The sequence below is a fragment of the Podarcis gaigeae genome (genome assembly GCF_964106915.1).
Source record: "Podarcis gaigeae genome assembly, chromosome: 1".
In the NCBI taxonomy this organism is placed as follows: Eukaryota; Metazoa; Chordata; class Lepidosauria; order Squamata; family Lacertidae; genus Podarcis; species Podarcis gaigeae.
This window is the reverse complement of record NC_139678.1, coordinates 29,615,122-29,626,573: the sequence shown is the minus strand read 5'-3', so window position 1 is coordinate 29,626,573 and position 11,452 is coordinate 29,615,122. Positions and strand designations below refer to the sequence as shown.

At 41.0% G+C, this 11,452-nt stretch overlaps 1 protein-coding gene across 3 annotated transcripts in view; it reads right to left on the bottom strand.

Annotated features, from left to right (window-relative positions):
* Positions 1–337: 337 nt before the first annotated feature.
* The window catches only part of SPTLC2 (serine palmitoyltransferase long chain base subunit 2), a 73,502-nt gene continuing 62,387 nt past the window's right edge, over positions 338–11,452 (bottom strand). For all 3 annotated transcript variants that reach the window (XM_083734912.1, XM_083734911.1, XM_083734913.1), the window contains exons 10-12: positions 11,244–11,379; positions 10,422–10,551; positions 338–6,340 (exon numbers count right to left, since the gene is read on the bottom strand). In XM_083734912.1, the coding sequence (XP_083591038.1) occupies positions 6,221–6,340; positions 10,422–10,551; positions 11,244–11,379 (386 nt within the window). In that variant the 3' untranslated portion in view covers positions 338–6,220. The remainder of the gene's footprint in view (positions 6,341–10,421; positions 10,552–11,243; positions 11,380–11,452) is intronic.

Sequence of the window (11,452 nt, the reverse complement as noted above, 5' to 3'; positions counted from 1 at the left end):
CGTGCGCTGCTCTGGTTTGCCAGAAGCAGCTTAGTCATGCTGGCCACAGCATTTACGCTGTACGCCGGCTCCCTTGGCCAATAAAGCGAGATGAGCGCCGCAACCCCAGAGTCGGCCACGACTGGACCTAATGATCAGGGGTCCCTTTACCTTTACCTTCACCATATTGTTTTTGATGCCTGCTAAAAATTGTTCTTGTGCTGACCTGTTTTTAATGTTGGCTTTCATTGTTGCTTTTTAAAGATTCAAAATTGTTCTATTATGCAAACCATTTAGAGGTTGCTATCAACTAAGCTGTATTTAAATAAACTTCGTTAAATAAAATGCTCACACAGAATATTGGTGAATTCTTTATTAAGCAGAACATAGCTAGATTTTGTCAAACAGTTTCTCTCCGCTTAACATGCATTGTTACTTAAAAGCCAATGTAGGATCTGCTTCTCTTCTTCCTCCCTACCCACATGGTACCCAACTTCGTGTTAATTGTTCGAGGTGTAAAAAAAGTCATGTCTGGAAGGGAAGTATTTTGAGGGGAGGTAATTAAAAATGTCATTTAAAATTTAATATCTACAAAAAAATCTAGGCTATATGTACATTATTACCAACAGAGGCATAGGAGCACAGTGCAATTTAAGACTTAGAAATTGTGGCTTCGAGGGCAAGTCTAGGGCTATAAAAATATGGGCCACCATTAGCTTAGAGACCAATAAATTAGCCTTGAGCTTCAGGCTCCATATGGTAGGTCCTGCCTCCACTTTCCTCCTAAATCTGACCACTATAGTTGCACATAAATGCAGGAGATACTTTTAGGGCAGGGGTTGCTGAAATACTGGCCAAGGTCGGCCCATTTGGCAAATGGACAACACAGGGAAGGTTTGCATATTTCAGTGCACTTTTGTTTGTGGAAAGTGTTTTGGTAGTCATGTCACTTCTTGGCACATCCCAGCTGCTCCAGAAACACACCTGCCAGCTGCCATAGATAAATAAGTTAAATTTTCCATTAGATCATTAGCTTTACAGCAGCCCTGTAAAAAAAAGATCCATTTGATCAAGTCAAGCGCAACACAGAAGGGTAAGAGCAGCTCTTAAACCCGGCATGGGCCCTTTCAACCTTTTTCACAAACAAACAGAGCTCAAAGCAGCAAATCTAAAAATCACACCATCAAACGGAGAGTAAGACCACAAGAATGCTTCATATTATAAACCTTCCAGGATGTATGTTAACAAGCAAATTTCCCACATTCGTTCTGATATGATGAAGCCAGCCCAATGTAAATCACATTAAGATTTAAATGATGGAACATTCGTTTCACCCTCAATGAGGTGACTGTCGGTATTTACTGCTTTAGGGAGAAAGTATAAGCCCCTTGATGAAATATACCAACTATCACCATGAAGGTGCATTATTTTAATCTTTTCTGTGGAAAATGTCAAGTAGATAAGTGTGTGCAAGGTAAAACATTGTGTGTGAACCTACAACTCTGGGAAACTGGGATAAGAATTAGCTGTCATCCTACACCACTTTTAGCTTGATAGACTGACCTATCTACGTGTGAACAGACCCTGTATCATCTTAAATTACTAAATGGAAGAGAATATCTGAAAACAATTTCTGTTCTTTGGATACGTTTCAGTTGTGCCAAGCACCAAAACATTTTAAAGTTGGGTTTTTTAAAATTAAAAAAAGAATAGCATTAAGCCTAATTAATATTTCTCCCATTGCCCCCCAATGCAGACACTGCAGAGATTTCCACTTTCCTTTTCAGACATTAAAGTACAAAATGCACAACACAAGAAATCTCAAGCGTGCAAGTGCATCTTTCAGCATAAGCATCCTTTAAAATATCCACCAGCAGGAACCTGAGCATTTCCCAATTATGTGCATTTGGAAAAGACAAGCACTGGAAAGACAATGTCTCTTTTCTCTGCAACATGCTGTGTCACATTGACTCTAGAACCTAGACCAGAGTACAAAGAATGTGGGGAGTGGGGGGTGGAACAACCTCTCAGGAAGTACATAAGCTACATGACTCAAACCCTCATTTTCAGCAAAAATAAAAACAATTAGTTTTTGGATGGTCCCATATATTTCGAACTCTGGTCCCAAGGCAACCAGACTCACAGCAGTAGGTAGCCTTCAAAGGCTCACCCCTGTTTTAAAAGTGAGGGCAGGGGTGGATAATCACCACGGAGGGGCAGCTGAGGAAAACCACAAGTTGCCAGGTGGATACACAGCCCTGTATGTTGCAATGTGGTATTTGGGGCACGAAGGAAAACAACTGCTAAATACACCCACTATATATCTCGGCAGGCCAATGTGGATTTGACCCCTGCAATGTTTGTTCCTTTCCCCTTGCTCTTTATGCTTGCCCGTGTGGGGAGAAACACCTTTCCTCCAACAAATTAAGGTTCAGAGACCAAACATACCCTGCCCCCACACCACCACCAAAAGTGATTTTTCTTGGGTATTCCAGGTCTTTCCGTTTGTACGTGAAATTCAACATGCAAGAGCATGTCAGCTGCTACTGATAATGTGGGTTTCAGAGAAGCGTAAGGTTCAAGCTCGCTTGCTCCAACACAAGCAATCTGTTATTTGGTATAGTGAGGGCTGTAATGTTTCACTGTCCCCTTCTGGATAAGCTGTCTAGATTATGAAGCCAAGCAAGTCTGGAGTGCAATCTTGATATTTTGTAATATTCTCTTTGGCAAGAAATCAGTTCTTTCAGAAGAAGACCACCCAACGTCCTGCAATAAATACAATTTTACCTGCTTTTCCCAAAGATTGATCATACAGGCAACAAACAGCCCTTTCAAAACCTAGGGAAGTTGTCGTTCATGCCCATCAGCCATATCACACCACACTGTAGGTTGAGTGTGGGAACCGTAAGACTCCCCAAACCGATGCTATAATCTTTCCTGGAATGAGAAGACTTGGAAAATATTGGTGTGTGGTGGGAGACAGCATTAGAATACAAGGGACATGTTGACACTGTGTCAAATAAATCTTATGTTAAATATTGGGTACTGGATATTCTGATATATTGGTCCCACATGATACTGGCATCCAACTCTACCAAAGGATACAAAGCAAAAGAAAAACAGCAGATGAGGCATTTGTCTCCTGCATTTTCCTTCTTCCCTACCCATCACCCAAAGCACACACAAAAACCTTTCTTGGGGAGTATCACGTTGTCCTCCTGTACAGTTTAAGTATTCAGTTCAGCTTTCAGACATACCACCTGACCTCATTCACCCAGCTAAGTCGTCCAGTTCCCTTGAAGATGTTACTGAAGTACTTCTGCTAATGCAATTCTGGAAAATGTTAACAAAAACATGCTTAAAAATGGCCTGCATTTATTTCATACACCCGCTGTCCCCTTAAAGTAGCTTTGTATCATCCTAAGACTGTGTGTGTGCACACACATGCACATGGCAGCATTCGTACTTATGAAGACAGAATAGTTGATTATTTTTTTTAATGAAAGCTTTTCAGCTGTTGAACTAGCAGTCTTGCCAAACTGCATCCCCTGATGTTGGGATGAAGTCAGTTGAGTGCAAGGGCAGGCAGTTCCTTAGCTGAATCCCAAGGAATGGATTTTTAAACTATTGAATCCTTATATTTGGTCCTGTCTAGGGAAGAGAATTCCAGGTCAATGTTGGAACTCCCAACTCTCATCTATCAGTATGGTCAATGGCCAGAGATAATGGATGCGGTGGCCATATAACATCTAGAGGGCCACAGGTTCCATAGCAGTCCTGGTGTAAACTAGGTTAGGGCAGCAGCACTTTTATGAATGTTGGAACAAACACCTAAATATCTTATCACTGCACTTGACATGTTTGCTGCGGAAGGCACTGCCTGCAACACCAATGCTTCCTGAAACAGCTATGCATGGTGCCGCCCTTAAGCAGTTTGATACAGAAACATAGGGTTGTCATTCCCAGTACTCTCAGTAACCCTGGGCAGAAAGTCTTAGGAATTATTAGGATATATAATATTATTATATCGTGATCTGGCATTGACACAGATGGGGGATGGTGGCAGGTCCCCAAAAGAAGCATAGTTGAGATCTAGTGGAAATGAAGACCACTATTTCCAGCAAAGCCAGTTTATAGTGAACACATTTCAAGTTATTTGTGGGATACCAAGAATTTAGGTGAAATAGAAACTTTTAGATGCTATTTTGACTCTTTCCCACTTCCTGTGCATTTGGCTCTTGGTGCTAAGGCCACACGGCTCAGTATATACAGCATAAAATTATTATTTTTTTACTGTTAGGTTTCAAAATATCTAACATGTTCAACACATGATCAAAAACTCCATGCCAGCATATGACTTGGAAACACAATTGCAAAATCTTAGTTCTGCCTTTGTTTCAGGCCTTGGCAAGTGGCACTGCACAATATTAGCAACTACAATCTGTTCTTTGGTCAAGTATTATTATTCCTTAATTCTGAATCAGACTTTGGAAATCCTTGCCCTGACCTAGCTGAAGTATTTGCCATATTGAGAGGCTAAGCAGAGGCTCTTTAAGCAAGCTGGCAGATCTTCAGCTGCTCAGAATTTTCTACTGTTACGCATAATCCTTTGCAATAATTTACTGGAAATGTACAAGTGGGGAGGTTTCCTCCGTGCAAAAAGTTAAAAAAAATTACATGGTTAAAGAGTATGAAGTTGAACCATGGATACTCTGACTTCATAATGCATATGTGTGAAAACAGCACACTGCACTTCTGCCAATGAACAGCCTATATATGATTTCTAGTAAATTAAATAATAGCCATTGTAACTGAATTCACTGGAAGACATAGTCAACGGCAACTATTTTCTTAGTTTAGTATGCTTCTGAGAATCAAATTCTCCAACACAATTTTTCTAAAAAGTGAACAAGGCATATTCTTCTTTTTTGCTTCCAAGGCTATTCTTAAATATTTTGAGGCAAATATCCAAAGATCAAAGTATTTTCATATTGTGCTAATAAAATGGCTGCTTCCACTCACACAAAGAAACTCACCAGACTAATAGTCTCATTCCCACCCCACACCTTTGTGTATTTGGCAATTGCTCTTGATACACAGATTGCTATAAAAGCAACTTCAAAAATATACATACATGTTGTAATGAGATTTTGCCTTCTGCTGCCTACCTTCTGTGGCCACAGCAAACACCTAATTGGTATCAATATAGCAAGAGCAATTCAAGTATCACAAAAGGCCCTCTGAGGAGGCAGACCATCAGCATTTAGGTTTCGAAGAGCTGCATCATTAGCTCTGCCAAAAAGTAGAGCAGGAATATGTGAAAGGAGGAAAAGGAAGGTGGTTTGGAATACTACTCCCTCCCAATCTGGTTCTTCATCTGACCACACCCACACACCCACACCCCAGAGCTAAAGGCAAATGCTCATGAATCCAACAAGCAACACGAGAACTCATCCTGGAAACTGGAATTGTGGGGACACCTTGGAGCTGAAGGAATTCTATACAGGGAAAGGGAAATGTCCACAAAGTTCTATCCTGCTCTGAAATGTTATTTGCTACTTACTCTAATGAAGGAACACTTGGAACCCAGTCTGAAATATCAAGATGGATAAAGGCCCTGGGAAGATTCCTGCTTTGTCCCTTAAAGAACTGACTAACAGTCCTTAAGAGGCAAGTCAACCACCATTGTAATAATAAAGACACACAAAAAAAGCACTATGTAAAGGGACAAGGAAAAGACTTTGGTTGATTATTTCATGTTAAATATATTCAAATTAGCTAGCTGTCAATGATTTCATCAGAAGCCTTAGCTGAATAAACTGGCTGGTCTTGCACTCTCAAGGAGGTTAGACTGTAGTCATGAAAAAGGAAACGTCGTGACAGAAGCATTGCAGCATCCTTAGCAATGCCCACCTTGCAGCGCGATGGGGAACACACTCACTGCCAACAGTGGCCGCCGCGATCTCATCGTGACAAACAAATAGGGAATCCGCATTTTAAAAATGTAAGCCAAACTCCTCCCTAGGGCAAGATCTTAAAGCAATAGGAAGAAAAGCCAGGTTTTGTTTTGCTTTTCACAACACACCAGTTCTAGCTGTTGTTGCCACTTCAGTTTTGTGAGTTAAGAAGTCATTCTGTTTATGCTAAGCAGTCCTTCAGTGTTTGGTTCAAGAACCTTGGTCTTTGAGCCACACAGAGTTCTGAGGAGTGTGCCTTGTCTATCAAAAGACAGGGAGAGAACTCAGTCTTCAGTCTCTTCATATGTTGTCTCGTCAAAAGGACGGTCAAGGAGAGGTACCAGTCGATGCCGGGAGTATTTCAACTGCAAGAGGTCTCCAACTTCATTTATTTCCTTTAAAGCCTGGAAAAAGAGGAATATCAGGTGATTTTTTTTCTTTTTTAAGGATTGCTGCATGAAGAAAAAGGTGGGGAAACACAATGACTAGGATCTAAAGAGATGTTTGCGCTCATGCAAGGGGATTGTATTAGCACAATTGATTTAATTTACCTTTCTGCTTTAATCCATAGCTACAGAATCTGTAGCCCCCCCTCCATCAGATCCTAGATTTAAATTCCTATCAGCTCCAGCTAGCATGGCTAAGAGTCAGGGACCAGAAGAGTGCAGTATTCCAGAAACATATGGAGGGCGACAGGCTCCCCATGCTTGCCTTAGACAGCCAATCTCATGCTCTAAACTGCTTTTGAAACTCGCTTAGTTTCAAAAGGAGATCTGCATGCAGCCCAGGGGAGGGTTTCAGGCTGAGAAAACTCAAAACTAGGCTGCTGGCCTAAGCTTTCTTCTTGGGTTTTTTTTTTTTTTTTTAAACATTTATCTCCCAATATTCTGTTTCCTCTCCCTGGAAATGGTGAGCCTTCTAGGGCAGGCTTTTTTTCTTTCTGTATGGCAATAAGCACATAGCTGATGGAATAATGAAGTACTAATTCTACCATTATTGAACATAACTGCAGTTCAATCCCAAGCTGTGCCTCATTTCTTTATTAAATTATATCCTGCCCGGGTGTGGAGGTTGCCTTTAGCAGCAGCGGCAGCCATGGTGGTGGAGGGAGACAAATAAACATTTGGGGGTGGGATTAAAAATAAATAAATAAATAATATCCTGCCCTTCGAAGCCCAGGGCAGCATAAACAAGTGATAAAACAATAAAAGCATCTTTCAAAATAATGATAAATGAAGTGGAATCTTTACACAAAACATAATGGCAAAGGCCAATGAAGGCATTGCATTTGTAGAACAACTCACACTCATATAGCAGAACTTCCCTGCTCTCTCCTCACTCTGCACCTTCCCAAAGCCTACTCTGGCAGGTCATCTAACCCTCCTGAACAGATCTGGAGAGCACAAGTTCCCTCATTCCTATTGATATGAAGAAAGCTAACCAGGGCTAGATTTGCATGTGTAAGGAATGTGAGCTGAGTTCAATTCTGGTACTAAAGACAATTTCCTGGGTTCAGAATGTGCCTAGAGGCACCCTTGTTCTTTAATTCTAGCAATATTATGCCTCTGGCTGGTAGTTTTGGGGGTTCTAGTAAAAAACACAGAGTGGTTCTAAGAAGCCTGAAGCTTGCTCAACCTGGTTTATACCTGCCACTAGTTCCAATGTGGATAGAACTTAAGTTTGCTGGTTTGCAAAAGCTTCTAAAGCTCTAGTAAGGAAAAACCAGTAGACACACAAAATTTCCTCCCTAGGTCAGCATACATACGTTTATCTAAAGCACAAATCCTCACCCCTTCTTTTTCTGCAACTCTCTTTTATGAAGTCCATTCTTCTCCAGGAACATTGTGTGGCAAGTGTGAGGAAATAACAACTCTCCTGCCCTACCCACAATTCGGTAGCTCTTATCCCCATACAACCTATGTGGCCCCAATAACTGACAACAGAAAGTGAATAAATGAGTGCCATATGCCAAGAAACCTCAAGGTGGTGACATAGTTTGAGAAAGCGCCCCCCCCCCCCGCCCCAAACAGAGGCCACATAAGCTCTGAATTCAAGAGGGGCGGGGGGGGGGCAGTTTTAAGCACAGCTTTAGCAAAAGGCAACATGTGGAAATAATTTGAGGTTGAATTTCTGTTGAAAGAGTCCGTTAACTGTTATTCTTGAACTCAGATTTAGGATTTTATTAATTTAAAACAAAGAGAAGCATGTGACTTGCAAAGACTACAAAGGAAATGGCATGGCTGAACTCTGACTTCAGGAAAGTGTAATATATTTTTCATCACTGAAAAGAAAGCAACAGCCCACAGGGATGCAAGTTACGAGAGGCTCTGCTCTGATCCAGGGCCAAAGTATATTTTCAGGCAAGCAAGTTTTATTTATATTAGAGTTATACATTGTACCAGAGAACCATTGTCCATCATGTGGGTTGATTTAATAAGGAAGCATTACAAATATCAGGTTTTTAATTTTTTTTAAGAGACCTCCACACTCAACACAGAGTAGGTAGGGAGAGAAAAGGGAAAAAATGAGAAAAGATGTGCTCTCTTCAGCCAGTAAGAGGAAGGTACACGGACCAGCTCTGTAAGGTCTCTTTTTCGCCTTAGTTAAGCTCAGGAAAGCTGCTCCCACTTCCTACCTGTCAGCACTTGTGATCATTTAGAAAAGACAGTTCAGATCAATGTTCCAGCCATGCTCAAAATGTGGAACATTACCTATTCTGAAGGAAGAAAGGCTCATGTTTCCATAAATCAAGTTACTTTGGTATTCTTACCAGGGATTTAAGTAAAGTGATACAGCCTTCTTCTGTTCCAGTGTGGCACTACTCAGTGAGTGCTGTCCTACTTTCAGGAATCCCATTTCCCACCTCAGTCCCTCAGAACCACAGCCCAACCCATTCAGCAGGGTCTCTTCACCCCTTGTGGAATATTTGAAGTGGGGGGTGCTGCCAAGGTGACGAGGGGTGGGAAAATCAACTTCTGTCAGTCCTGTTACATATGGTCCTCTCAATTCAATCCATTTGGAGGACAGGTAGGTTTCTGAACAGGACCATCACTTTTTAAATAAAGTTACAGATAGGTAGCCGTGTTGGTCTGCCATAGCCAAAACAAAAAAAATTCCTTCCAGTAGCACCTTAAAGACCAACTAAGTTAGTTCTTGGTATGAGCTTTCGTGTGCATGCACACTTCTTCAGATACACACGAAAGCTCATACCAAGAACTAACTTAGTTGGTCTTTAAGGTGCTACTGGAAGGATTTTTTTTTTGTTTTTAAATAAAAATACTGTAACTTTTCAAACCTATGCAAACATACTAATGTATGAAACACAGGCATATTATGTACCTATAAAGGTCTTCAGAACTTCTTTCCATGGGCTGTGTTTTTCAATGACCCCAGGTGTAACGTTGATGCATACTCCCTCACTGCATTTCTTGTTTGGCACTATATTGCTAAAGATCCTGCATAGTTGTTTTAGAAATAAAACTCACTATTTTCATATACCTGTTTAGACATCAGAATGGCCTACAGCAGGCATCCTTTGCCATAAAAGTAGTGGAGCTTATTGATCTCTTACTTATTGGGTCTGTTATTACTCAACTTTCAGATTTTTGGGCACCTGAATAAATGGAGGTATGTACCCTCCAAAATCCACTTCTTGCATTAAGATTTTCTGTAACAAATTTAATAAATAATAATATAAAAAGTCATTCATTTACTCTACAAAAGTAGTACACATTCAGCTCCACTTGCTTTCATGTTCTTCTCGTTGCTAATTCTTTTAATCCTGCAAATATGCAGCACCATTTTTTATTCCTGCACATTTTTATCCCATGTATACATACAAAGGTTAGGTAAGGCACCATGCATTCAGATCAGTAACTGTAAAGTTAATCTAAATTCAAACTAACAGATGGCAATATTTTTAGAATAGTTTCTGAAGTAAAAGAGAGGGGGGGAATTCTCAGCAGTTACTAAAAATTGTAGCAGCCTTTTGGCAATACATTAAAACACAGTGATGCTGTGCATATAGTCTGGTGTGTAAACACAAAGCACAATAAATTTTAAACATATCATTTAATTGTATTTAGCTCAACATACTTATAAGCAAATTACGCAACCTCTTTCCAAATGCAGTGTCACAAAGTCAGAAATGTTGCCTAGAAGATCTTCATACAGCTCTTTTCCTGTCAATCAACAGTTTAATAATACCATGGCTGATTCAGAACAGGGCCTCTAGCGTCATACCAAGGGTCAGAATTTCCCCCCACTTAGACTTACAAACCAAAGCAGTCTAACTTAGGTTATGCAGTGCCCCATTGCAATCATAAGAGAATGCAGTAACTTTAAAAACACCAGAATAAGGAGAACACTGGTCCAACCTAAGCACATGTCTCGTCATGTGCTGCTCCTGACCAGAAGATCTTTTTCATACTCAACTGCTAAGACTAGTTAAAAGATGACAGAGCAGGGATAAACTTGAATACTTACAATATCAAGTATGTCTTTGGTAAGTGCTGCAGACAGACAAAATCTGGCTCTGGATTCAATGATCGGAGTGGCAGGAAAACCCACGACCACAACGGCTATGTGCCTTTTCAACATCTCTCGTCCAAATGCACTGTGAAGGAAGCAAGACAAGATTAATGAAGCAGCAGCAGCAGCAGCAATACAAGGCCTATGCTGCTTGGAGGCGGGGTGGGGGTGGGGGGGCTTTCATGAAGAATGCCTGGGAGGCCACTGTTCTGACTGCTTGCCTTAGAAACACACAGCGCCTGCATACAAAGGTCTCTTTTGTTCAGTCCGGAGGTGGTCTTTCTAGAAAGGTTTCACTGTATTAAGTTCACACAAAGCTGAAAGATTCTATTTGGCAGGGGCTGGTCTTTTAGCAGGCTACTTCTAAACGGATTTGTAACTTAAACTTGAAAGTATCTTTGATAGAACACAGAAACTCCAGCTTTGGAGCCCACTCACCAAGAATTCCACCACCACCCCTCCCTTGCCAATTGCTATCTGAGCAGGCAGCTTGCACTGTGCAGAAATATCCAGGAATGCTCTGTGATTCCATGCAGTGACAAAAAACAAGGCAAGTAGGATGTGGAACCGGGCAATAATCCAGCTTCCCAAGAGTCTGGGAGTCTAACCTCCTACAGAAGTAGCTTCATATATCCCTGCTCCCATAAGTCAAATGTCAATTCCCTGTTTCTTCTGCTACTGCTGTAGCACCAACTATTTTGAAGGGAGTTGGGTATACATCCAATCGTTACTACTTCTGCAAGAGCTAAACGATCACTATCTCCCTATATAACCTACCCGATTTTTGCTGGCATATACAACATCAAAGGTACAACAGGTGAGTCTTCATTTCCATAGATGATGAAGCCCATTTCCTTAAGCCGTCTTCGGAAATACCTGATGCTCTCAGCCAACTGTTGTATACGCTGCTTTCCTGAAAGGGAAAATCAAACGAATGAGGTTTTTGTACCTGATTCCAAAATCACATTTTGATGCCAACACAGGTG